The 23466-nt window shown below is 57.0% G+C and overlaps 9 protein-coding genes across 9 annotated transcripts; 4 read left to right on the top strand and 5 right to left on the bottom strand.

Moving 5' to 3' along the window:
• Positions 1-1527: 1527 nt before the first annotated feature.
• VTJ04DRAFT_6464 (uncharacterized protein) lies at positions 1528-3384 on the top strand (the record flags this gene model as incomplete). The annotated part of the gene is made up of 1 exon (XM_069364686.1): positions 1528-3384. One exon carries the CDS (start codon positions 1528-1530, stop codon positions 3382-3384), a length of 1857 nt encoding a protein of 618 aa, XP_069218488.1.
• A 1253-nt stretch (positions 3385-4637) lies between these two features.
• On the bottom strand, positions 4638-6459 carry VTJ04DRAFT_6463 (uncharacterized protein; the record flags this gene model as incomplete). The annotated part of the gene is made up of 2 exons (XM_069364685.1): positions 4638-6318; positions 6425-6459. The coding sequence occupies 2 exons, from the start codon at positions 6457-6459 to the stop codon at positions 4638-4640; spliced, it is 1716 nt and encodes a 571-aa protein (XP_069218487.1).
• Positions 6460-7376: 917 nt separating this feature from the next.
• VTJ04DRAFT_6462 (uncharacterized protein) lies at positions 7377-8207 on the bottom strand (the record flags this gene model as incomplete). Its single annotated transcript, XM_069364684.1, has 3 exons — positions 7377-7559; positions 7628-8073; positions 8159-8207. The coding sequence occupies 3 exons, from the start codon at positions 8205-8207 to the stop codon at positions 7377-7379; spliced, it is 678 nt and encodes a 225-aa protein (XP_069218486.1).
• Positions 8208-8940: 733 nt separating this feature from the next.
• On the top strand, positions 8941-10902 carry VTJ04DRAFT_6461 (uncharacterized protein; the record flags this gene model as incomplete). The annotated part of the gene is made up of 3 exons (XM_069364683.1): positions 8941-8991; positions 9059-9625; positions 9709-10902. The coding sequence occupies 3 exons, from the start codon at positions 8941-8943 to the stop codon at positions 10900-10902; spliced, it is 1812 nt and encodes a 603-aa protein (XP_069218485.1).
• Positions 10903-11165: 263 nt separating this feature from the next.
• Positions 11166-14208, bottom strand: VTJ04DRAFT_6460 (uncharacterized protein; the record flags this gene model as incomplete). The annotated part of the gene is made up of 13 exons (XM_069364682.1): positions 11166-11299; positions 11373-11420; positions 11513-11716; positions 11813-11852; positions 11915-12031; positions 12085-12096; positions 12157-12191; positions 12266-12386; positions 12479-12870; positions 12929-13001; positions 13072-13974; positions 14024-14101; positions 14155-14208. The coding sequence occupies 13 exons, from the start codon at positions 14206-14208 to the stop codon at positions 11166-11168; spliced, it is 2211 nt and encodes a 736-aa protein (XP_069218484.1).
• A 543-nt stretch (positions 14209-14751) lies between these two features.
• VTJ04DRAFT_6459 (uncharacterized protein) lies at positions 14752-15735 on the top strand (the record flags this gene model as incomplete). The annotated part of the gene is made up of 1 exon (XM_069364680.1): positions 14752-15735. The coding sequence occupies one exon, from the start codon at positions 14752-14754 to the stop codon at positions 15733-15735; it is 984 nt and encodes a 327-aa protein (XP_069218483.1).
• Positions 15736-16084: 349 nt separating this feature from the next.
• VTJ04DRAFT_6458 (uncharacterized protein) lies at positions 16085-16812 on the top strand (the record flags this gene model as incomplete). The annotated part of the gene is made up of 2 exons (XM_069364679.1): positions 16085-16126; positions 16189-16812. 2 exons carry the CDS (start codon positions 16085-16087, stop codon positions 16810-16812), a joined length of 666 nt encoding a protein of 221 aa, XP_069218482.1.
• A 570-nt stretch (positions 16813-17382) lies between these two features.
• VTJ04DRAFT_6457 (uncharacterized protein) lies at positions 17383-20570 on the bottom strand (the record flags this gene model as incomplete). The annotated part of the gene is made up of 4 exons (XM_069364678.1): positions 17383-17392; positions 17786-18348; positions 18416-20327; positions 20563-20570. 4 exons carry the CDS (start codon positions 20568-20570, stop codon positions 17383-17385), a joined length of 2493 nt encoding a protein of 830 aa, XP_069218481.1.
• A 116-nt stretch (positions 20571-20686) lies between these two features.
• On the bottom strand, positions 20687-21816 carry VTJ04DRAFT_6456 (uncharacterized protein; the record flags this gene model as incomplete). The annotated part of the gene is made up of 2 exons (XM_069364677.1): positions 20687-20893; positions 21679-21816. The coding sequence occupies 2 exons, from the start codon at positions 21814-21816 to the stop codon at positions 20687-20689; spliced, it is 345 nt and encodes a 114-aa protein (XP_069218480.1).
• Between the last annotated feature and the right edge of the window lie 1650 nt (positions 21817-23466).

Below are 23466 nucleotides of genomic sequence, written 5' to 3'. Positions count from 1 at the left end.
TTCTTTCTTTTCTTTTTTTTTTTTTTTCCTCTTGATTCCACAGCATATCTTGATGTTTGTCGTCAGCGTCCACTCCACTCCAGCTCCATATCTGATAAACTATCCCCCAATATCAAGTCGACGTGGTTCGGGAGCCTCACAGAGAGTCCACCGAGATGGACTCGATAACAAAGGATCCTCGACTACCTCTCTCGACCCCATCATATCGCCAAGGAGCAGATGGTGAGAAAATCGGTTGGTCACCAGCCTTCCTCCATCCACAAATTAACAGATTTTCAGTAGGGCCGTTATCACGAGATATATGCCTTTCAACCTTTATGGCCCGGGTCTCACACCAACAGAACAATGAAATACTATTTGCGTCACGACGTGCTCGCTCTAACTGCTCCAGTCATTACATTGCCATGGACGTTATGATGCACTCTATACATGTTGACTGTCAACTTTTATGTTCAGGAGCGAGCCTGTCTGTCTAGTCGTCGTCACATGATTGCTGGTAGGTGCGTTGGCCCTGTCAGCCTTCCAGGACCAACCCACGCCGCAAGACTCTTTTCGTCCCTGACATCCCACTCTAAGGACATCAGCGGGGCACAGATTATCGGGGGGTTGGCCTACTTGACTTCAAATGTGCATATCCAAGTGTCGTCAGGTCCCTGGAGACTCACTGTCCAAGAACCCGGGTCGATGTGGTCGTCCCTGTTTTCAAACACCTGAGGTTGAGATATGTTCCAGCAACCTCTTCCCTTCGCAGAAAGTCATACCAGAGTACTAACAAAGACTCTTCTCGCTTCTCATTTCACCATCTTCAAATGAAGTCATTCTTCACCTTAGGTGATCCGCCTGCTCCAACCCCTCTGCTCGAAGGAATGCTGATATCACACAGTACCGAAAATACCGGTGAGGTGGAATGCTCTTGACTTTCTTGTTGACATCGGCGAAGCCACCAAGTCTCTTTCAGCTGAGTATATGGACGCCGTACATACCCGATGTCCGTGTACGCACATACTCTGCCCTGCTCAGTTGTGTTGTTCGTGATATGTCGTTGGTCCACGGCAGCTAGCAGTCAATAGCCGACAGCCACATAGTCTCTCATTGGGATAGAGGCTGGCGGGCCCCATGCAGCTGAAGCTGTTGGTCCGCGGTGTTGTCGATTGAGCGGTCAACACACTTCCTATCTTGGATACTGTTGTTTGCTGTCGATGCCAACACAGGCAGGTTCAGCTGGCCTCAGGTGCAGACGCTAACGAGAGGTCATGATCGACCCTGTCGCCTGCAGACCTGGACAGTGTTCGGCGATGAGACGAGTACCAGATGCCAAAACTTGCATCCTTCAGCATAGAGAAGTGGGTGAATCCCATATGCCACAGAAAGAGCCAGAAGTCCAACGCTGTTGTATTAAAGAGCCGAGATCGCAACATGGCCTGGAGTAACAAGATAGCCGAGGACACTTGTCTCTGTCCGCAACCACATTCGGCGGCTCAGCGTCTTCCAACTGGATAGAGCCGAGCCTGGGAGGGCAACGACACGATGAAGTCGCCAGCGGTCCTCAGCCTGCTTGGCTGTCTGGCCGGCACATCCTTTGCCCACGACTGTGCCGACACTTACACCATCCCGACCTGCCAGACTGACAACTCCAACACATGCCTCTCCCCGACCCTCCGTCCCAGGGCCAGGAACTGGTTCGGTGTCTCCCGCCGCACCGACTGCCAACCCATCGAATGCCCGGCTGAGTCGACCAAATGCACTCCAGGTGCCAATCTCCCACCTCAGCTCTCCCCCCAGACCGTCCCTTTGGTCTGCGACCAGAAGCAGACCTCCAACACGGTCACCGTTAGCTACGGTGCTTGCCCGTCGGATGCCACGAAGCAGTGCCTCCTTTTCAATCTGGCCGGCCAGGGTCTCTCCGACCCCAAGGTCCAAATCCAGACCACGCCCCTAGCCGATCCCCGCCCGGGAAGGTTCGACTACACCCAGTACTGCTCGGGAACCTCGTGTGCTGTGCCCATCGACGAGGTTCTCGCCAAGGATGACCTCTGGTCGGTGGAGTCTCTCTGCGCTGAAGACGCCAAGCTTTACATCGCTGTGCATGCGAAGGCCAACGGTGAATCATGCTGGGCTGAAGGCGAGCCCATCCACGTCCACGACGGCAACGGCAAAGGCAAAGGCAAAGGCAAGGAAGATGGCAAAGGCAAAGGCAAGGGCAAAGGAAAGGAGGATGGCAAGGGCAAGGGCAAAGGCAAGGGTAAGGACGACGGCCCGGATGACGGCCCTGACGACGACCAGGACGATGGTCAGGGCGACGGGAAGGGCAAGGGCAAAGGTAAAGGCCAGGAGGACGACCAGGGCGACGGCAAAGGTAAAGGCAACGGCAAGCTGAGGAGGCGCAACCTCAGGAGGCGCAACAAGGCAGGGTGCAAGCCTAGGGCCCCGGCCACTCAGTTCACTGTCTCCTTCGACTGCCCGGTCGGCGAGCCGGTGTGCTGCTGCTGTGTCGGTTCGACCACCACTCCTCTGCCAGAGTCGACCACTACTCCTGTAACCAGCACTCCGCCCGAGTCGACGACCGACTGCCCAGAGGAGGAGATCACCATCACCCCTGGCGATTCAACCACCACTCCTCCACCTGAGTCGACAACCGCCGCCCCGGAGGAATCCACCACTCCCCCAGCAGAATCAACTCCCACTCCTCCGCCAGAGTCAACTGATTGCCCAGAGGAAGAGATCACCATCATTCCAGGGGAGTCGACCACCACTCCGCCGGAGTCGACCACCGTTGCCCCGGAGGAATCCACCACCAGCCCTCCGCCGCAATCAACAACCCTCCCGGTGCAGGACCTCAAGAACTGCGGCGTTGAGGCCTTCGCGTTGACCAACAACTCCACCGACGGTGTCATCAGCTACCCCCTTTCCGACCTGGGCTGCACGTCGGGCTGGGGCTGGTACCAGAAGTTCTCGCGGGAGTACCTCAACTCGGTCCCGGAGCTCTTCGGGACGATCTTCGAAGCGCCGCTCCGGGCCGGCGTCTCGGGCTTCGAGGTGGGCACTGCCGAGCTGCGTCGCGCCCGCAGCAACTTCGTAATCTACTTCCAACCGCACAGCGACGAGTTCATTGGCCGCGCGGCGCTCGATATCAGCTGCACCAACCCTGTCGAGAGGCTCGGCGAGAACTGCCGCACCCCGTCCAGCTACCTGATTCCTAGCAACTGCCTGACCTACGAGTTTGCGAAGGAGGGTTGGTCGATGTGGGACAACGACGTGGGCATTATGGAATGCCCTGACGAGTACTATGTGATCGTGTATGCCACGGCGGAGGCCGCGACGCCGCCGACCGCCACCGAGTTTTATGACACGTGCGAGCCTTACGAGTGCGGTACTCGGTCCTGAGTGAGGTTGATGGGGGGAAGGGGGAAATGGATCGGGATTGGATGTAATGATCCGTAAGGTTGATTATTTGATGAGAATACGATACCATAGTTCCATAGTTCGTGGAATGATAATTGAGTGTGTTGACTCTCAAGTCTGCTGGCTCCCCTTTGAAGAGCAAGAACATCAGTGATTGTTTGGTCGAAGTCCGAAGTTTGCCCGCGCCTCATGTCCGGGACTTTGTCTCTCCAGGTCCCACCGCTTCCCTCGCTAGGTCGTGTACTGTGTATTGCTCATCCCAGCCTCAATCACCGATTGCTGCCGATCTGCGCGCTCCCGGGTGAGGGCTGAGATTGGTGCAATCGTTCTCATTATATTCATTGGCCCAGTTGCCTGGCGCCGATTTTGTCTCGTCCATTGACACCACGGGAGCGCAGCAGTTTGTCCAGTGGAGAGACGAAGCATCTCATGGACAGTGGGCCACTTTTCAGCGTCAGACTGAAATATTTCGACAACATCCGAATGATGCGCTTCATGATGGATGGCACCGGACGTGATATCAACAATCTCATTTAAGTCATCACACTGATCCACGTCCTTAAAACGCCGATGATATGTTGACCGCATGTCTTGGGACTATATGCGAGCAGGCGGAGACATATTAATCACACAGCAAGGAACAAGTTGAGAGAACAACAAATTACCATTATCTCAGGTAAGCCCATACACATGACTTGACAGTATTAACATCAATCTCGTGGCGCTCCTCCTCCTACCCGACAGCAAGCCAGCCAGCTGGGCGGGCAAGGTCAGGTAGGCAGCAAGAGACGACACCGAGATCAAGACAAAACAATCGCCTCCACCCCGTCGCGGCCAGCAACAAAACAAGGACAAAGACAAAAAACACCATCCATCCACCCTCTTCTCCGCACGCCCACCGGAACCTGACAGACAGACATGACCCAAACAAAGACACCCCCCGCCTCCCTTTCCTTGACCTCGTTTTTTTAAGATTCCTGTGTTGTCCGACTTATATCCATACGGCGGTGTAGCCGTGCGCATCATCCGTATCATTCATCCTATCCATCCATCCCGTTCCATCATATCCTCAATTCATCAAGCCGTTGGTCGCGTTAAATCCGTTTCTTCTCTCCTTAGCGGGTACACACCGGCATGGGCGAAGGGACGAAGGTCCAAAAACCTATGCATGCAGGTGCCGCCCTTGGGAGGAAATTACGTTTAGAAGACATACTATGGGAACTTCGTTAGCAAACTCATCCATCTTCAGCACAGTAGGCGAAAGGGAAAAACCCTACCGGAATAAACAGATACGGCACCTGACGCTCATACTCCTTCCAAGCCTCACCATACTTCTCACGGCAGCGCGAAATGTCGCGCCACGCGCGGTGGGCAATCATGACGACGAAAAACACGGGGTAGAACCAGGGGAAGGGGCTCTTGAAGCCCGTGATGAGGCCCCAGGTGACGGCAAAGTAGACGTCGCACGTGTAGTGGATCTTGCGGGCCAGGCCGTACCAGCCGTCGGCGAGGATGCGGTCGCCCAGGCCCGTCTCGATGACCTTGGGGTTGTGGACCGTCTGCCAGGGCACCTGGGGGAACGTCTTGCGGTAGATGACGGTGCCGCGCTCGATGGCGCGGAAGCGGTTCTTTTGGCTGTTGCAGCTGTCCCAGACCCAGTAGACGAAGAGGTAGCTGACGTAGAGGGCGGCCAGGGCCCACTTGTTCCAGCGGTACTCGGACGGGTCGTGGTTGGCCAGGTAGATGGTGCAGTGGCAGTAGCTCAGCGGGACGCCCGACAGGTTCCAGAAGATGAGCATGAAGCCCCACTTCTCGTAGTACATGTCCCACGAGGTGACGATGAGCTCCTCGCCCTTGGAGGTGGCGTTGGCGTAGAGGAAGTGGGCGAGCAGGAGGAAGCCGACCTCACCCGACACGTAGCCGTAGCGTTCCCACTGGCGCGCGGCGGCGCCGAGCGTGATAAGGAAGAGCATGTACCACGGGATGCGGACCTCGAAGAACATCTTGAAGTCGAGGATGCCAAACATGCGGGGGTTCAGCTCGGCGCCCATCCAGAAGTCGTAGATGTGGTTGCCCGTCATGCGGTGCTGAGCGCCGCGCCAAAGGGCAGAGATGTAGGCAATGATGGCCACGATCCAGCCCGACAGGATGGAAACGGAGAGCAGAGGCCCGAACTCGTCAATGATGGTGTAGATCTTGAACACACCAGAGACGTGCAGGGCGACGACGAGGGCAATGGTGGTGTAGAACGAGGTGTAGGCCGAGCAGTAGTACTTGAGCTGCTTGCCGCCGAGGTGGGGCAGGGCTTTGCCGTAGGCCCAGACACCGGGCATGAGGCAGTACATGGCGGCCTCGGCGAAGAAGAAGACCCAGTAGATGAGCCAGGCCTTGGGGTGCGGGAAGGCGTCGGTGTAAACCAGGTGAACCAAATGGCGGGCGAAGTCGCCCCAGCTCTGGCCGGGCTCGGGCAGCGGGAAGCGACCATCGTAGTGAGTCGCGCCAATCCACATGTACCACATGATGATCGGGAAACCGAACATCATGACCAAGATGAACCACGGCCCGCCGAACTCGTAGTGGCCCGAGTAGTCAACCTTGGGGTCCATGCCGGGCTTCCAACCATCGATGACTCTATCAGGATGGTACTCAGCCTTGCCGGTGACAGTGCCATTGCCGTTGGTGGTGGCGTCCTTGCCGTTGGACTTGGGAGCATCGGCCTCAACGGGGGTCTCCGGGGGTGTTGGGTCTTCGTCGAGATGCTCCTTGAACTTGGGAGCGCCGCGACGGCGCAGGGACCTCGTCTCCATGACTTCAGAGGCGGAGGCAGACTCGTTGTCGGACTCGGGAATGGGTGTCTTGCGGCGGGAGCTGCGGCGCACCGGCGTCTCTACCATGCCCTCAAAGAGCTCCTTTTTCCTGTGGGACGCGTCAGGACATAGGACAAGAGAAAAACAGAGGGCGCGAGACGTGACGGGAGGGGAAGACAGGAGGAGGACGAGCAGAGAGATATGGTGGGACTTACCTCGGCGTCTGCCGCAGCGAGTATCGACCTGACATGATAGCTGGCGACGGCGGCGCAGTGTCGTTGCACTGCTTTTATGGTTTTGTTGTGGTGTGTTCAGGGGAAGGTTCGGGACGCGAAGCGCAGAGCAACAGCCGGACTCATGGATGATTCCGAGACACTAGTATTCTTCAGCGTCCTCCAAGCCAAGACACACACGGCCGGGTAAAAGACACGCGCGGGGGACACCACAAGACACCTTTGTGGCAGGCCTTGTGTGCCCTGAGGAAAAGAGTTTGGTAGTACCTGAAGAGAGAGAAGAAAAAAAAATTAAGACAAAAGAGGAAAAAATCACAACGCCCCAACGCCAGCTGAAAACAAGGCCTCTTCAATGGATCATTGGCGTGGTTGGCAACAATCTCGGGAATGCGCGCGGGGCCCGAAGCCGATCCTGTTTGTTGATTTTTGGCCTTGGCTTGGTTGTCACTGCAGAAGCTGGTCTTGGCAGGGCAACCCAACTTCCCGGTGCCACGCGACAGATGCCGGCCGGAGAGCACGGATAGAGTTGGGCCCCCAAGAACTGGAGCCCCAAGTCCCGAATACTAGTATTACATAAGCCCGATGCGACGTCGGGTCTTGGAGAACCCGACGAGACTTCATGTTTGGAGCGACGACAGCATGCCATGTGGCGCTTCGCTCCATTCAAGACTGGAGAATCCTCGAAGGAAGAATGTCTACACCGTAAGACTGGCTCTGGGGCTGTGAAAGAAAAAGGCTCGGGGGATCAAGATGGACATCCATTCCATAGCTAAATTATTCACTTTCCCTGGTGGCCATTATAGTACCAAGCAGGACATCTAGACCCGAAGACATCGCATGATATCAAACAACCCAATAACTCCACAACGCCGTCCTTCCCAATGGATATGCAGCCAAAATCCCAGAATCCAGTCCATCCACGGGCCCTAGGGCATCATACGCCGCTCCTTTCCACCAACATTTCATACCCATCCTCCCGCGGCAGGACAATCGCCGAAATCGCCAACCCCGCCGCCGCCAACATGGCCGCCACCACACTGCCAGCAGATAGGTAAAATGCCATCCCCAACTCGTAACCCGGCACAAGGAACAGATCATCATGGTCGAACAAATACGCCTGCAACATGCCCTCGTTAGCTGTCTTGCAGTCCGCAGGAGTGGAAGAGGATAGTCAGGTGAACCTACCACCACCGCCAACCCACCAAGCTGCACCCCCGCCCCAATCACCAAAACAGAACACACCACCTTCCATCCATTGATCCTCCTCTGCTTCCCTCCCGCCATGACCAGCCCTATCACCGCCATCGTCACCACATCCGCAAGCACCGCGAGGCCCACCAAGAACCCTGCCGTTTGCCACATGCTGCAGAAGGACGGACCAGGCAGATCATTATCTCCGACGATGCCGAAAACCTCATCATCTCCTTTGGATCCGCCAACACCGCAGCGGGATGGCTCGGGAAAGCGTGTGCAGACAACGGTCCGAGTGCCAGCTGTTGACAGGGTCGTAGTACACCGTTGGTACAAGCCGATGGCGTCAGTCACGGCGGCGGCGGTGGCGCCGGAGGGAGGGTGGGTTGTGTAAGTCACCCAGGAAGGAGAGAGGAGAGAACTGATTGTTAGGGCGGTGGCTAGAGGAGGAAGGTAAGTATTGTGCTTTGTTTAGCATCCACAGGGCACATGGGTATGGTCCCTAGGTAGGGGGATTGAACTCACCTGCAAGCAAGCCAACTGAGGCCGCGGCGTACACCACGCTGCGGATCATGTTTGTTGTAGTCGGAGGTTGATCTTGTGGCGTCGGACGGATGCGGACGGAACGGACCGTTGCAGAAGAGATGGAGGGTGGCCAGCCTGGGCGGATCGAGTCAGATCAAGCAGCCGGCCTCAAACAAATTTTGAGGGGTAGGCGTCTGCGAGTGAGATTCGGTCGTTGGTTTCGTTTGTGACGAATCGGGAAGTTGGTGATGTGTAAGCGCCCTTGCGAAGAAATGAGGGGCGTAAGGTGGACTCAGCAATCCACGGTCCCGCTTGACAGGCGATGGATCCTGAGGAAACTGGTAAACTGGAACCTGGAAACCTAGCCAGAAAGCCTTTGATTTGTATCTGGATGAACGAGGAAGGGGAAACGCCAGGCCGACAGATTGAAGCTGAGCTCTCCCATACATAACCCTGAAGCAGGTGCCTGGCGTGGCGGTGCTGCTTGCGCGTCCTCCAGACTCCAGGGTTGCCCTAGTCTAATCCGGTTAGCGCCACGGCCCCGGATCCAATGTGGCCGGAGATTGCGGGGCGCTGGGTTAAAGTGGGGCCTTGTCACAGCTGCCCGGAGCTGCCACCTCTCTCCAACAAGGGCCAAGCTATAGTCAAACAAGATAGTTGACAATTGGAACTTGACATCAACACGCCCAATTCCCTGGACTGGCTATACCGGGATTGGGACCGGAAAGCGCTGATACATCCAAGAAAGCTCGCACCAAAAGCGTATCCTCCAATCCACCACTATGGACGAAGACAAGGCCAAGGCCGAGAAGACGGCCGCCGCCAGGAAGAAGGTAGATTTGATATCCATCTCCCTCCAACAGAACCTCCAAAGCTGACGATTGCGCCCGCCCAATCCAGTTCGAGCAAATGCGCAAGGCCAAGGCCAAAAAGGCCGGCGGCGCCAGCAAGAAAGGCGATGCCTCTTCTGCTACTGCTGCTCCAGCCACGGAAGATACCGCCGCCGAGACTCCCGGGAACAAGGAGAAGGAAATATCGCAGCAGGAAGAAGAAGAGAAGAAGCCGGAACCAGCTCCTGAGGAGGACGAGCCTGCCCCGACTTCCGAAACCATCGAAGCAGCAGCGAAATCCCCTACCCTCTCGTCCGGAACAACCCCCTCGCTGGCGCAACAATCCAAGGCGCGGAGCGCATCGTTCAGGCAGGGTACTGCCTCGGCGGGTCCGCTCTCTCCGCTCTCGCCTGTCGGCGGATCTGGCAACGTGCTGGGCTTGGGCCACGAGGGCGAGACGGCGCCCGATATATACAGGAAGCATGTGTTGAGAATCGAGGAGTTGGAGAGGGAGAAGAAGGCGCTGGAAAAGGAGGTCAAGGACGCGGAGAAACGGTGGCAGAAGGCGGAGAAGGAGTTGGAAGATTTGAGGGAGGGAGAGAGTGAGAGGGCAGGAGGGGAGGAGGTGGAGAAGTTGGTGAGTTACTTATCTCCCTTGGTTTGGGTTTGGTTGTTGAGCTATGGATATTGGACGGCGGTACTAACAACTCTCATGTGTAGAAAACCGAACTGGCCGCGCTCCAACGTCAAAACGCCCAGCTCCAAGCACAGCTTGCCCGCCGTCACGGCTCCTCCCCTTCTCTCTCCATGTCCAATCCGCCCATCACTTCCGAACTCGAGGCCCAACTCCGCAGCAAAACCACCACCATCGAAACCATGGAACTCGAAATGTCCCGGCTGCGCGCCCAAGTCGAGCGGCTTTCCGTCTCGGCGTCCGCCCCCTCGGAGCAAATCACCGCCCTGGAAGAGAAACTTGCCCGCGCCGAACAGGCCGCCGGGCTCGCCCAGCGGGAGCTGCACGACGTCAAGGCCGAGCTGGAACTCGCCTCCAAGCGCGCCGTGCTCGAGGGCTCGGCGCGCGCGTCGGCCGAAACCAAGGTCAAGGCGCTGGAGCAGGAAACCGCCGCCGCCGTCGCCGCGCGCGACGAGCTGGCCAAAAAGGTCGAGGTCCTCGAGAAGAAGATTGCGACCCTCACGACGCTGCACAAGGAGCAGGACGCGCGCATGCAGGCGCTGCGCAAGGAGAAAGAACGCGCCGAAAAGGAGGCAAAAGAGGTCCGCGAAAAGCTGGAGCGCGCTGAGGCGGAGAATCTGCGCCTGCGCAAGAAAGACGCGGCGGAAGGTGGTGGGGATGACGAGGGCGTGGACGAGTTGGAGGACGAACATAGGCGCAAGCTGGAGAGGAGGGTGCGCGAGCTCGAGGCGGAGAATACAGACCTCCGCAGGGGTATTTGGAGGGATAAGCGCCGCGAAATGCAGCTCGGCCCGGACGAGGCGACGGCCGCCGCCGGGTTTGGACACCAGCACGCTCGGTTCGAGACGGTCGACCTCGGCGGGGGTACACCCCCCGCGGCGGCGGCGGCGCGCAAGCCTGTGGGCGGGTTGGGAGATTTGTTAGCAACTGGTTTGAACGTGCTCACCGGCGCGGCGGCTGGGGTTGCTGGCGGCGGCGGTGTTGGCGGTCATGGTGGTCATCATGGACATGGGGGTTACGATGATGGGTTGTTGGAGGATGATGATATGGAGTTTGATGAGGAGGCGTTTAGGAAGGCGCAAGAGGAGGAGCAGAAGATGAGGATCGAGAGGATCAAGGAGATTAAGCGGAGCTTGAAGAATTGGGAGGGGTGGAGGTTGGATTTGGTGGAGAATAGGAGGGGAGGAGGGGAAGGGATTGGCGAGATTTTTGAGATATAGTTTGGTAGGAGGGTACGATGAAGGCGTTGTGGGTATAATGAGGCATGCGCCATGTAGGCTTCTTCTCGGTCGACGCAAGGTTATGGAACGCAAAAATAAATAGACATTATGGAATGCCTACCTCTGGAATGGCTTTTGATCGTACGAGTGAGGTTCAGGTCGTTTTTCATTGTCACAACGCACGCCGGATTGTGATTCTAGAATGCTTTGAGACAAACTCATGTGTATGTATATCCATACAAGCTCAGGCGAGCCTATCTCTCTCAGGCCTTTTGCAGCCTCTTGGCCCGCTTCTTCTCAATCCTCTCCAGCTCCATGTCGATGCGCTTGAAGCTCCAGCTCTTCCAAAACGGAGGATAGAGGAACGGTCGGAGATCGAACCGGTTGTCATCCGGTGCTGTATTTATTCCACGTTAGACTTCTTCTGCTTGGAACCATGAAATACGGGAATTATGGAGCCATTTCCTTACAGTAATCGTTGCAGTGCAGCGCCGGCGTCAGTGTAGTCATCTTGTGCCCTGCTCACTGTCAGCAGACCATCCACATATCCTTGTGTTGTTCTCTCTATGGTTCGTTGGATAGATATTCAGGGGGCTGAGGGGTTACTCACGATTGATGGCATAATAGTGGAAGAACTTCTTGACCTTATCGGCGACTTCGGCGGGCGTGTAGTAAGGGGCATCATCGTCCTCCTTGCGCTCGCGGTCGATGCTCCAGTCGTGCACCAGCCTCTGGAACATGCCGTAAGGGCCGAGCTTGTTCAGCTTGCGCAGTCGCCCGAAGATGGTCAGCTCCGCGTAGGTCATGCCCATGTCTGCCGTTTTGTGAATAAAGAATTAGCAAGTTTTCGAGTTGTGTGGCTTGGAAGAAGGCCTAAGGAGGTAGGTGAAAAAGGGGACAGGGACCGTACCGGCTTCATCGCTCTGGACATAGTTCTCGGTGATGGGTTCCTGGAAGACTTGTTAGTATGTTAAGAAGCAGGGGTTTGTCGAACGGGTCATATGTCACGTACAAGCTCTGCAGTTGGAACAGCAGTGAGGAAGTCGTGAAGGCAGGGGAGATCAAAGTTCTTCTCGGCCCAGGCGATGAAGCGCTTCAAGTCTGCCTTGTCGATGGAGCCGATGGGGTTCTGAAGCTGTTGTCAGTATCGGCTGGTCGATTGGAATCTCTGGTGGTACATACGATATCCGCGCTCTGTTCATTTTAGCTATCAGTGATCATGTCGGTCTCATCAGATGGGTGTGTGCTACTTACCGAGCAGTCGTACTTGGTCAAATAACCCCTCAAACCTGATGCCGTGTTAGTATCTCCTCCGGAGGGGACATGACCTCATTATCACGTACTCTGCTCTCCTGTTAGCTACATGAAATAGCTGCACCTGGTCCTGGGGTATCGCTTACCTCTCCAACGTTGGCACTCCCAAGAACCAGCAAGCTGCCGCCGCCGGGCCTTTTCCTCGCCGTTGGGAGGATCTGTCCAAACTCCTGCATCCCAATCACCAAGTCAGCAACCACCCTCCTATTGCCACCAGCCAGTCTTCAATAGCGGCAGGACGAGACTAGGGTTAACCACGCACGTAAGCTGTGACCATGCGAATCCTCGCCTGCAAACACTGCAGTGTCAGATTTTCCTGCACCGTCCCTCCCTCGACCTTGAACCGCGGCTCAAACCCGGTGGTGGACACGATCAGCTTCTTCTGGGCCTCATATACGTCATCAATGTCGAGATTGACGTGGTAGCTGCCGATGGCTTCCGAGAGGTCGCGGGCTCGCTGGCGCGTTTCGCGCGAGCTCTGCTTCTTCATGCCCATGTACAGGGTGGTGAAAACCTGGTTGCACAGCTCCTGCGGCGTGGTGGGGAGGACACCTTCGCCTTTGTACCGCGCAATACGCTTGACGTCTTCGATGACTTGCTGGTTACCCTCGGCCACGGCTTGCATAACGATGCGGCACATGGAGTAGACGATGACTGGGGATGATGGTGAGCCAGGGGTCTGGAAGCTGTGGGGAGAGGGGCGCGAACTTACCGGCCGTGGCGCACGAGTCGATACCGCCGCTCAGGGGCACAAGATAGCCTGCGGCTCCGGACCGACGAAGGTACTATTGGGGACAACAAGCAGGCAGGTCAGCACGGCTTCGTCCGAAGTGAGATAGGTGCAGGACTACGCACATCCCAGAGGTAGCATCCACCGCAAAGCGCAATCTCCTCCTCGACCGAGTGAATCCGGGGCTGGATGGGTAATGTCGGAGCCATGGTGACGTCGGCATCGTCATCCTCGGAGCTCAGGGTGAACGGCGTCTGGATTCTCTGATACTTGGCATTGGCGGTGGCAGCTTGGAGGCCGCGCGAGATGGCGCCACGATAGGAACGGACCTCGTTGAGGTCGATGGTAGCCGTCACAACCTCGACATCGTTCAGACTGAACTGGGAGCCTTGAGCAACAACATCGCCATTGACGATGATCATGGCGGAGCCGTCAAAGTACAGACGCTCGCCATCGCAACCCTTTTGGTTGGCATAGAGATACACGCCGCCCGACTTGCGGGTGGCCTCCATGATGAGCTGCAGGCGGGTGTCAAGTTTGCGCAGGGTGAAGTGGCTTCCGCTCGAGTTGGTGATGATCTCGACGCCGTCCAGGGCCATGTCGATGTGGGGAGCGCGCGGGGTGAAGAGCTCCTCGCAGGTTTCGGCGCCGAAAGCGGTTTCCGGGGTGGAGATGACGGCGTCGCCGAACAAAACGTGAGTGTCGCCCTGCAGCTCCGCCAGCTCCTTGGGAAGGTGGAAGAGCTCGGTTTCGCGGGGGCGCATCCAGGGGGTGAAGTGACGCATCTCGCGATAGTTGCCGTCGTTGGCGAGCCACATCTTGGGACGGATCAGAAGGATCTTGCCGTCGAGGCAGATGACGCGGCAGTTGTAGCGGATATTGCGGTGGAGGATGGGCATGCCGATGTCGAGAAGGATTCCGTAGCAGGACTCATCCTTGAGGAGGCGGCAGAGCATCTCGAGGCTGTGGGTGTAGAGGTCGATCTCGTGGAAGTGGTCCAGGCTCGAGTAGCCACATATTTCGAGTTCCTGGCGTCGTCAGTTTTTCGAGCCGGTTCCCCCGAGATGGGCGACGTACTGGGCCGACGCGGAGACGTGCGCCAGCAGCCTTAGCCTGGTGGATGCTCTCGATGATGCGGGAGAGGTTCCCTTCCCACTGAGCGGGTCAGCCAGCAGAGAATAGATGTGGTATTAGAGAAATTGCCTCACATCGAGCACCCATTGATTCAAGCTGCATGTCGCAACCGTGATGAGGTGGCCCATCTTGACTCTAGGGAGCGAGTGTTTGGGGGAGAGAAGGAGTTCAATGGTGAGAGGCAACGATATCGACCTTCGTCTCCCTGGTGGCTTGTTGAATCCTGGGTTAACAATAAGTAATGAAGTCCCTATTTGAATTGCTAGGATAAACCCCTTACCTGCGAGAGTTACTTCACAGTAGGTATTTCTTCACTTGAAATTTATCTCTCAGATAGCAGCATTCGTTGATGAGACCTACCTGAGGCAGTCAAAGCCGGAGAGATAATGCCGAAGCTACCCCTCCATCAAGATCCATCATCCATCGCGGGGCTCGACGGAGCTCGACGTCACTGCCTTGCCCCTTTCGGTTAACCCCTTGCGGGCCGAAGACAAGGGACAGACAGGGGTCATCCTCGGCACATTGGAGAACTTGTTCGTCGCATGCAAACATCTTCAACTTCTTAAAAACACGAGACTCAACAAACCACCCAAAGACCATGGAACGCCCCAAAATATGACAGTCGCAGCCAGAAATACCTCAGAAGCTTGACAACACCAAAGTCCTCCACCATGCCTCCTCGACTACCTCCAACAACCCGCGTGGTTCTCTGTCCATCCACCGTCCCGCCATCTCCCTTCCTTCTCCCACCAAGATCAACACTCCCACCAACGCCGCCGACCTTCCTCTCCGTCCTTCGCCGGCCTCCACCCAGCCTCTCTCCAACTCGGCCTCTGACCACCACCAGTCCGCGACCCTTCCTTCTCTCCGCCCTCGCCAATCTCGCTCCCGATATCTCTCCCGGCCGACCGCCGCCCCCCAAAACCCTCCGCGCCCACCGAATTCTCCCCTACCCTGCAGACCATCTCTACACCCTCATCGCCGACATCGACTCCTACAAACACTTCCTCCCACACTGTCCCCATTCGCTGGTCACTCACTGGACCAAACCTCTCCCCACACCACAATCACAATCACAGCAATCCCAACCATCATCAACAACATCAAAACCACCACCACCAACCCGCCACCCCGCCCGCGCAGACCTCACCGTCGGCTGGGGCCCCTTCACCCAAACCTACACCTCGCGCGTCTACTGCGTCCCCGGGCAAATCGTCGAAGCCGTCAGCGGCGCCGCTTCCACTACCATCCCCTGGGACGTGCTCGCGCGCGTGGGGTACGAGCCCGAGTCCGACCGGACCAACGCGCTGTACACGATGGAGGGTATCTTTGAGAGCTTGGTGACGCGGTGGACCGTGAAGCCGCTCGTTGCTGCTACTACTGCTGGTGATGGTGCTGCTGCTGCAGGGGGGACGAGCCAGAATAATATCACTCATATTAATCACAATAATACTTCACAGGAACTCGGAGGGCCGGCCGCCGCGACAGTCGGGAAGAAACACGGTCAAGAGTGGACCGAGGTGACGCTGAGCGTGACGTTTCAGTTTAAAAACCCCGCGCTGGGGTACGCGGTGGGACAGCTGGCGGATGAGAAGGTGGATGAGATGGTCAAGGCGTTTGAGGGAAGGGCCAGGGAGTTGTATGGAAGGAGGTGATGAGGAGTTGGGAAGAGGAAGAAGATTGGGGTGTTGTTTGTCAGGGCTTGCCTGACCCTGAGGCGTGTGTTGCGATGGGTGGATGAGCTTGTAGATACGTACGGAATACCCTCCTCCTCCCTTGTTTTCAGTGTACATACATACCAGGTATCCCATGAGCGGTTTTTTAACATTTTGGACTTTTCACATTTTTGGTATATGTTTCTAGAGGGTGGGTAGAAGCTAGAAGCAAAGATGGAGGTGGCAGATAAAGAGCCGGGCCAGAACAGCACTTCGGCAGACCACAGACCACAGATACAAGACAGCATCCTGTAGAGAATAGATAGACAGAGGCACAGTGCAAGGGGGAATGAATAGTCAAAAGTCCACCACCACCACAAAAATGCGAAGAGTCTTAAAAGAGGGAAGAAAACAAGATTCAACCTGAAACGATGAGACACGAACAATGAAAAGGCGCGAGGAGACCATTCTAGAGACACGGACTCAACAAAACCAAACGAAAAAGGAAAAAACAAAAAGATGGGCAAGGCAAGGCAAGACAAAAACGAAAAAAAAGCACAACGAACCAACCCCTTTCCACTCACGCCATCCTGCGCCGGTCCGGTCCAGCAAACAACAACACCCGACCCGACCAAACTATACCACCCCACCACCCAACACCGCCCGCAATCAATCCCGTTCCAACCCCGCATCGGCGATCGCCTCTTTCATACCGTCCTTCCGACTCTGAGCCGCGCGCTTTGTATTCAGCGAAGAAGTGAGCTAGGTCTGTCTGTCCTCCGGTTGGATATGTCGAATATCGACAAGCAGGCGGGGTACCGAGCCCAGGTAAGTAAGCTCATAGCCCAGGGGGACTCGCGAGACCGGGACTTCTTCCAATGCGCTGCGAGGAGTTTCGTCATCCATTCCATATCTCATATCCCATCACTTCATCAACATCATGCCGTTTCGTTCCATCGTTTCCTTCATAAACACTTCCCTCGTATATCCAATGGCATTGGTTTCCTTCCTTTCATCCTCCTAGGGTCACGCATCACCCACCCCTCCTCACTTTTTATCATCCTCTCCTCGTGGTAAATGTCTTGTAGCCCGTTCCCCCCCGTGTTGGCAGTGGTGAGATGCCTCAACGAGATGCTGAGGTTTTCAATTCAACAGCACGAGCAATCACACCCCAAGGCGCGAAGTCTAGTGCCAACAACAACACGGGAGGAAGGGGGAGAGAGTGTGCGTGTGTGAGAGTGAGAGAGGGTTGTGAGAATCCAGGAAGCCACCAAATAGTAGCACCAAACACAAAAAAAAACCAAACAGCAAGGAGGTAAGCGGACAAGGTATCAATAACCAAAACCAAAAACCATGTGTGTGTCAATGAATCGAGGAATGATGGTTGAAGTGGTGTAAGCAAAAAGAGAAACCACAAAAATGCCAGCTCTTGGAGAGCGACAGGTAAGCTGGAGGTGTGCGCGTGGCAGGGAATCGAGACACGCGGAGCAGGTTGACATTTAAGTCCCAGACACTGGAGACCAAGGGGAAGCGGGATCTCAAACCAGGGTTGTCGTTGTCGTCGGTTGGCTGATGTTGTTGTTGTTGGTAACTGATGACAATATTGTGTAGGATCAGGCCTCCCCTGCGCAAGGTCTTTTGGTTTATTTATTTCTTCCTGTACGCCATCAAAACTCGTCAGCTTCTTCACCCAATTGCAAGGTTGCAGCAAACAGACTTGAAATTAAACTCAAGAATCAACTCTGACGAAAAACGGGTGGAACGTGAAACAGATGTTGAAGGCACAGAGGAACGATGATGGTGATGATGATCTCTTGGGTGATGCTTCTTGGAGGTGTGCTTGGGGTGGGCATGCTTCGGGTCAAGGACGAAAGATACGTGCTTGGGCTTGGGACGGGAGGAGGAGGTGGTGGTGTGTTTGGTGGTGTGTTTGATCTTGTCCTTCCCATCCTGGCCAACAACACTCGAAGGGGCGGGTAACAACAACAAGGGACGGGGGGAGGAAGAAGACGACGACGAAAATGCAGGGGATTTGTTCGGAACCACATACTTCTTGCTGCTCGACTTGACCGGCTTGCCACCGACCATCCATCCCAGCACCGACGCCGAGGCCGGGCGCTCCTTTTTGCGGACGGGCTTGACCGCGGCGACCGGCGGCTCGACCTGGATGACCTGGGGCGGCAGCTGCCCGCTGGTGGTGGCTCGGCGAGGGAGTCCTCCCGGAGGCGGCGGAGGCGGGATTCCGCCAGGCCAAGCTCCACCGGGAGCCGGCGGGGGCGGCGGAGGGATGCCGGCCCCTGCGGGACGGGCGCTTGCGGGGCGCGCGAAAGGGGGCATCGTTCCGGGGCGCACATGGTGGCCATGGCCCGGGCGTGCTGGATTGGTGCCGGGAGGCGGCGGAGGCGGTTGTTGCTGCTGGTTCTTCAACGGGGGGGCCTTGTCGAGGGGCCACATGTGCATTGTGATGGACCAGTCGGGCTCGACCACCTTCTCCCACACGGTCGGCAGGATGATCTCGCCGTTGGGGCCAATCAGGTCGTAGTGGCCTTCCTGGACGTGTGGGCCGATGACGTCGACGTGCTGGAAGGCTTGCTTGATGAGCTCTTCCATGCCCTGGAACGCGTGGAAAGGTCAGCCATATCTATCGCTTGGGGACAAAGTAAGAAAAAAAAACACGTACCGCCCATGTCTGGCACAGATGGAACGGGAAGCTGAACTTGCGTCCGACGGCATCCTTGAACTTGATCGGGGCCTGTTCCTTCTTCTTCTGCTCCGCTTCCAGCGTCTTTTGAGCTTCCTCCATCATCTTCTTTCTCTGGGCCTCCTCTTCCTTCTTCCTCTCTTCTTCAGCTTTCCTCGCCTCCTCGGCGGCCCTCTTTTCCTCCTCGAGCTTTTGACGGGCCGCCTCCTCGATGCGGCGCCTTTCCTCCTCCTCTCTCCGCCTCCGCTCCTCCTCGGCCCTCTTCTCCTCCTCGAGCTTGCGGCGCGCCTCCTCCTCGATGCGGCGCTTTTCCTCCTCCACTTTCCGCCTCCGCTCCTCCTCGGCCTGCCGCTCGGCCTCGAGCCTCTGGCGCGCCTCAATCTCGGCCTTGAGCCGGGCCTCTTCCTCGATCCGCCGTATCCGCTCCGCCTCCTCGGCCGCCTTCTTCTCGGCGGCCGCCTTGGCTTCGGCCTCGGCCCTCTGCGCGGCCTCGAGCTTTTCGCGCTCCGCGCGGACGGCGGCGGCCAGCTTCTCTTCCTGTTCCTTGATGGCCAGTTCGAGGGCGCGCTTCGCATCCTCCTCGATGCGGCGGATGCGCTCGGCCTCCTCGGCGGCGCGCTTCTCGGCCGCCTTCTTGGCTTCCTCCTCGGCCTTGAGGCGGGCCTGGATGCGCTCCTGCTCCTCGCGGATGGCCTGCTCTATCTTGGCCCTGGCCTGGGCCTCGGCGAGCCTGGCCGCCTCTTCCTCGCGCTTCTTGCGCTCCTCGGCGGCGCGCAGCTCGGCCTCAAGCTTGCGGCGCGCCTCTTCCTCGATGCGGCGCATGGCCTCTTGGTGCTGGCGCCGGCGCTCCTCCTCGGCCTTGCGTTCCGCCTCGAGCTTCTGCCGCGCGGCTTCCTCGGCCTCCTTCCGGGCCTTCTCGATGGCCTTTTGGGCCTCTTCTTGCTGGATGCGCATCTGCTCCATCTGTTTCCTTAACGCCTCCTCGGCGTCCTTGCGCATCTGCTCCTGGAGCGCCAACATCTTTTCTTCCTCCTCCTTCTTCCGCTTCTGCTCTTCGTACTCGGCCAGCTTCTTCTTCATGGCTTCCACCTCGGGGTTCGGCTTCTCGGGCGGCGGGGCCGGGGTTGGCGGCTTAGGCGCCTCGGTGGGCGGCGGGGGCGGGACGCTATACATGTAGTGCTGCAGGTGAGGCGGGATGCCGTAGCCCGGCCCTCCGCCGTAGTAATTTGGCGGGCCGGGTGGGTGGTAGGGCATCATGTCGTAGGGCGCCGCAGCGCGGCCATGTGGCTCGCTGCCGTAGGCATTGGCGGGGGCGAAGGGGTTGCGATGGTAATCGCGGTAGTCGTTGTTGTAGGGGACCATCTGGCCGCCGTAGGGGGGGGACATGTAGCCGACGTGGCTCTGTGCGTAGCTGCTCGGCCTGGTGGTGGTGGGGGGGTAGAAGGCGCCCTGGTTCTGGGGCGGCAGCGGGCCGTAGCCACCGCGCCCGTACAAGGGGTAGTCGTCGGAGGGGTCGATGCTCATTGGCGGGGCGGACGGGGACGAGTAGTAACCAGCCTGACGTCCGACGGGTCCGGGTATCCTGTGAGCGCGGGAATGGCCACGAGCGGCGGAGCGTGGGCTGTGAGATCGCGGCAGGGCGGCTTGCTTGTACTGCTGGGAAATGGAAGCCGAATCGCTGGGGTCGAGTTCGTCGTACTCGCCGCCCCAGTCGTCCTCTTCTTCTTCGTCGTCCTCCTCTTCCTCGTCGTCGTCCTCGTCCACTAGAGAGTCGTCGTAGTCCACGCTACGCTGCGACGATGACTCGACTTCGTCGTCGTAATCTTCGCTGGATGAGCTAGAGATGGGTGCGCGGTTCTTTGTGGTGGGAAGTGCAGCGCTTCGGCGTTTCCTGTGGTTTGGGTGTGAGCAAGCGGGGAGAAGATGAGCGTGACAGAGAGATAGATAGATAGATATGGAGGTATGGAGTAGTAGGTAGTAGTTTGTTCAGGTGGCAGGGAAGGAGGAAGATAGGTAAGGTAGGTACGGAGTAGGCTAGGGAGCACGGGGATATCTGCGGCACAGCTGATGCGACAAGGGGGTGTGGTGAAAGGGAACGTGTCAGGCCTTGCGGAGCAAGTACTTACAGCGGCATTGGTGATGCTTATACCCGTCACCTTGGACTCGCGACAATCGGGTGGCCTGAATAGCCGGAACCAAGGCGACTTTCGCGGTAGATAGGCAGGGAGAGGGTGTTGGCCAGTAACGGGACTAAGGCTGAGGTGAGGGTTGGCGGTGTGTGGTCGAGTGATGTTGTGTGTGGCCTGCAGGGAATGAGGGGGTGTGGGCAGGCAGAGCGAGAGAGAGTGTGTGAGAGAGGACCTGGTGGCCTTGAGGCCTTGGGGCCTTGGTGGCTTGGAATGTGCGGAGCTGAGGGGGGAGCACAAGAGGCTGTGTGTGCCAGACGGAGGAGCCAGACTGACTGCCAGACCGGGCAAAGAATGGCCGAGAAAAGTGGTTTCCTCTCCCGGAGAAAAATACAAGGTGTGTTATGGGTGGCACCGGGATGTGTGGTGGACAACGCAACACGGTTTCTTTCCCTCGGGTTGGGCGCAAAAAAATGTCAGGGAACTAGGTCAGAAGAAAACGGGGAGTCGATCGGGCTTGTGCGTCCGTGTGCTGAGTCTGGATTCGCCTGTTCGCCTGTAAGGATAGTGGCTGGGTCAGCAACAGCCGGGAGCCGGGTGAGTTGCAACCAAAAAGAGAGTGCAACAGACGCCCGGCCCAGATCCACCCAAGGGCCGCCCAGAGAAAAAAAAGCGACAGGGGCCGGAGGAGGGGAGAGAGAAGAGAGGGCGAGGCAACCCAAGGCACGGCGGAACTGGACGGAACAACCCCTAGCCCATCCGTTTTCCGTCGGCCATGGCGCCAGGACTCGATGAATGACGGGACCGGGAATGGATGATGACGAGGCAAACACTTTGAAGCGGAAATCCAATATGGGCGGGAAGCGAGGGAGAAAGAGGCTAGGATTTATGGAGGGGGACCTGGACACAACAATACCTCTCACTAACTAACGCGGGGTTGAGGGGCCGAGAGGAGACCTCCTTGGGAAGTTTAACTTGGCTCTCTCGGTGATGACCTAAGAAAGGGAGGTCGGGAGGGGTTGCAGAGTACTGTAGTATGGAGCAATGGGGAGGAAAACGAAGGCTGTGGACGATCACAGTTGCTCGTGACCGCGAACAGCAGCCGAGTTGGTTTACGGTGCGATTGCAAGAAGGGTGAGTGGGCAGAGCGCGGGCCGAGACCTCGCCAGAGAGGAGCCAGAGAGGAGTGGTCTCTGGCTGGCACGCGGACGACGGGTCGGCGGGCGCTAAGGTGACAAGCTTCACTACTAGCATAGCGGCAGCGAGGGGACCACTGAGGAGCCGAGAATGGCATGCCGGATGCAACTGGATGCAACCGACATCCAAGAAGCCCCGCGACTGCAGCAGACAGTCGCCCCTCATGACCGGACTTGCCATGCAAAACACACAAAGACAAAACAAACAAAACATCCAACATTGAGACATCTTTGGCCAGCTTGATATCTACCTGAGTGATGCATCTTGCAGTGCCCACCTCAGTATCTGATGATGCGAGAGTGAGACCGGCCTTGACTGACTTCAGGTTAGGCTCTCACTCTCTCCCTGCCCTGCCCATCAGCAATTAGTTATCACCAACCGTTCCGCCCCCAGCCGCTGGGTCTTCGGAGGCGACAAGGTGTGAAGCGGGAGGTGGGTGAGGTGGATTCAGCAAACTGCCAAGCCGAAAACTCCGCTTCTGGTCAACGGTCCAGAAGATGGTGGATAAAATCATGACCAGAAAAATCAACGGCTTGAAAGTCCAGGACAGACAACCGCCAGATAGAAAGAAAGAAAAATAAATAAATAAATAATACAAAATAAAAATAAAAAAGGTGAAGCAAAGAGAAAGCCTACCAGAAGCAGATGGTACACCGAAAGCTCAAGCCCCCTCAAAAAACAAGGCCAAGGGCAAGGCTAAGACTTGAGGTTGCGCGATGCGGCGGCAAACGGATGTCACCGAATACCGGATCGTCTGTTGGCGGGTGGGAGTTCCCGCCCCGATGCGTCGAGATCTCGGCGAGATCACGTACCTTGGGGTAGCGTACGTATGATGGGACGAACAGGTGACTGGGATGTGCAGTGTTGCCGTTGTGTGTTGCCGTCCAAACGCAAGGCCCAGGCCCGATACCTAACCTATGAGTCCTAGGTGAGGTAGTACACTGATGGAGTAGGAAGTCCTCCTTTGGGTTCAAGTCCCGTCAGGCCGTCGCCACCTCACGCTGTCGATCGCCTTGTGATCAGGCCAGGTGTGGTGGTACTGGGTTTTGCTGAGGTTGTCTTGTAATTTCTTATGGAGGACGAAGATGAGAGCCTTCTGTAGCTGCTGCTGCTCTTCTGTCTGGCGGGAGAGTATGCACTTGATTCAAACACCTTGGAGTGGCAGAGTTGGACATCACACTTTCCAAAATAAATGCTGTGGCCGGAGCGGGTTGGTAGAATATCTAATCAAAACGGAACTTGATTTTGACTCAAAACATGCACAACAAAGATGGGAGAAAAAAAGAAAAATTGTGTCTCGGAGGGCATGCCCGAAAATCCAAGCCACGATGCTGGGCTTCCATGTGTGTTATAATATGGCTGATTCTGCACGATGAAGGGGGGGAAAACAGGTAATAAATGTACCGCTGGCAGAACTTCGGCTGCAGCACCAACACTCCAAACGGGCCGGATATGAGTTCCGGCTACAGGAAAAACTTCACTCACAAAGAGGCGACATCCTGCTTTGGGCTGAGGTTGGCTCGATGAGGCCAAACCTGCCAGAAACCTGGAACCACGCTGTGCCACTCGTCGTGGCCTGATGGGAGTGTGCGGCGAGACATCTGGAGACACAGGGCGCCGGAAGCCAGAAAGAGGTGTTGTGTCAAGCGGTGAGATCGAAAAGCAAGCAAGTTGTGCCTTCCACCAAACAGACCCTGTTGGGCTCAA

This window comes from Mycothermus thermophilus (assembly GCF_041956435.1).
Source record: "Mycothermus thermophilus strain CBS 625.91 unplaced genomic scaffold VTJ04scaffold_4, whole genome shotgun sequence".
NCBI lineage: Eukaryota > Fungi > Ascomycota > Sordariomycetes > Sordariales > Chaetomiaceae > Mycothermus > Mycothermus thermophilus.
Note: the sequence above shows the minus strand (reverse complement) of the source record. Positions and strands in the feature narration are given on the sequence as shown.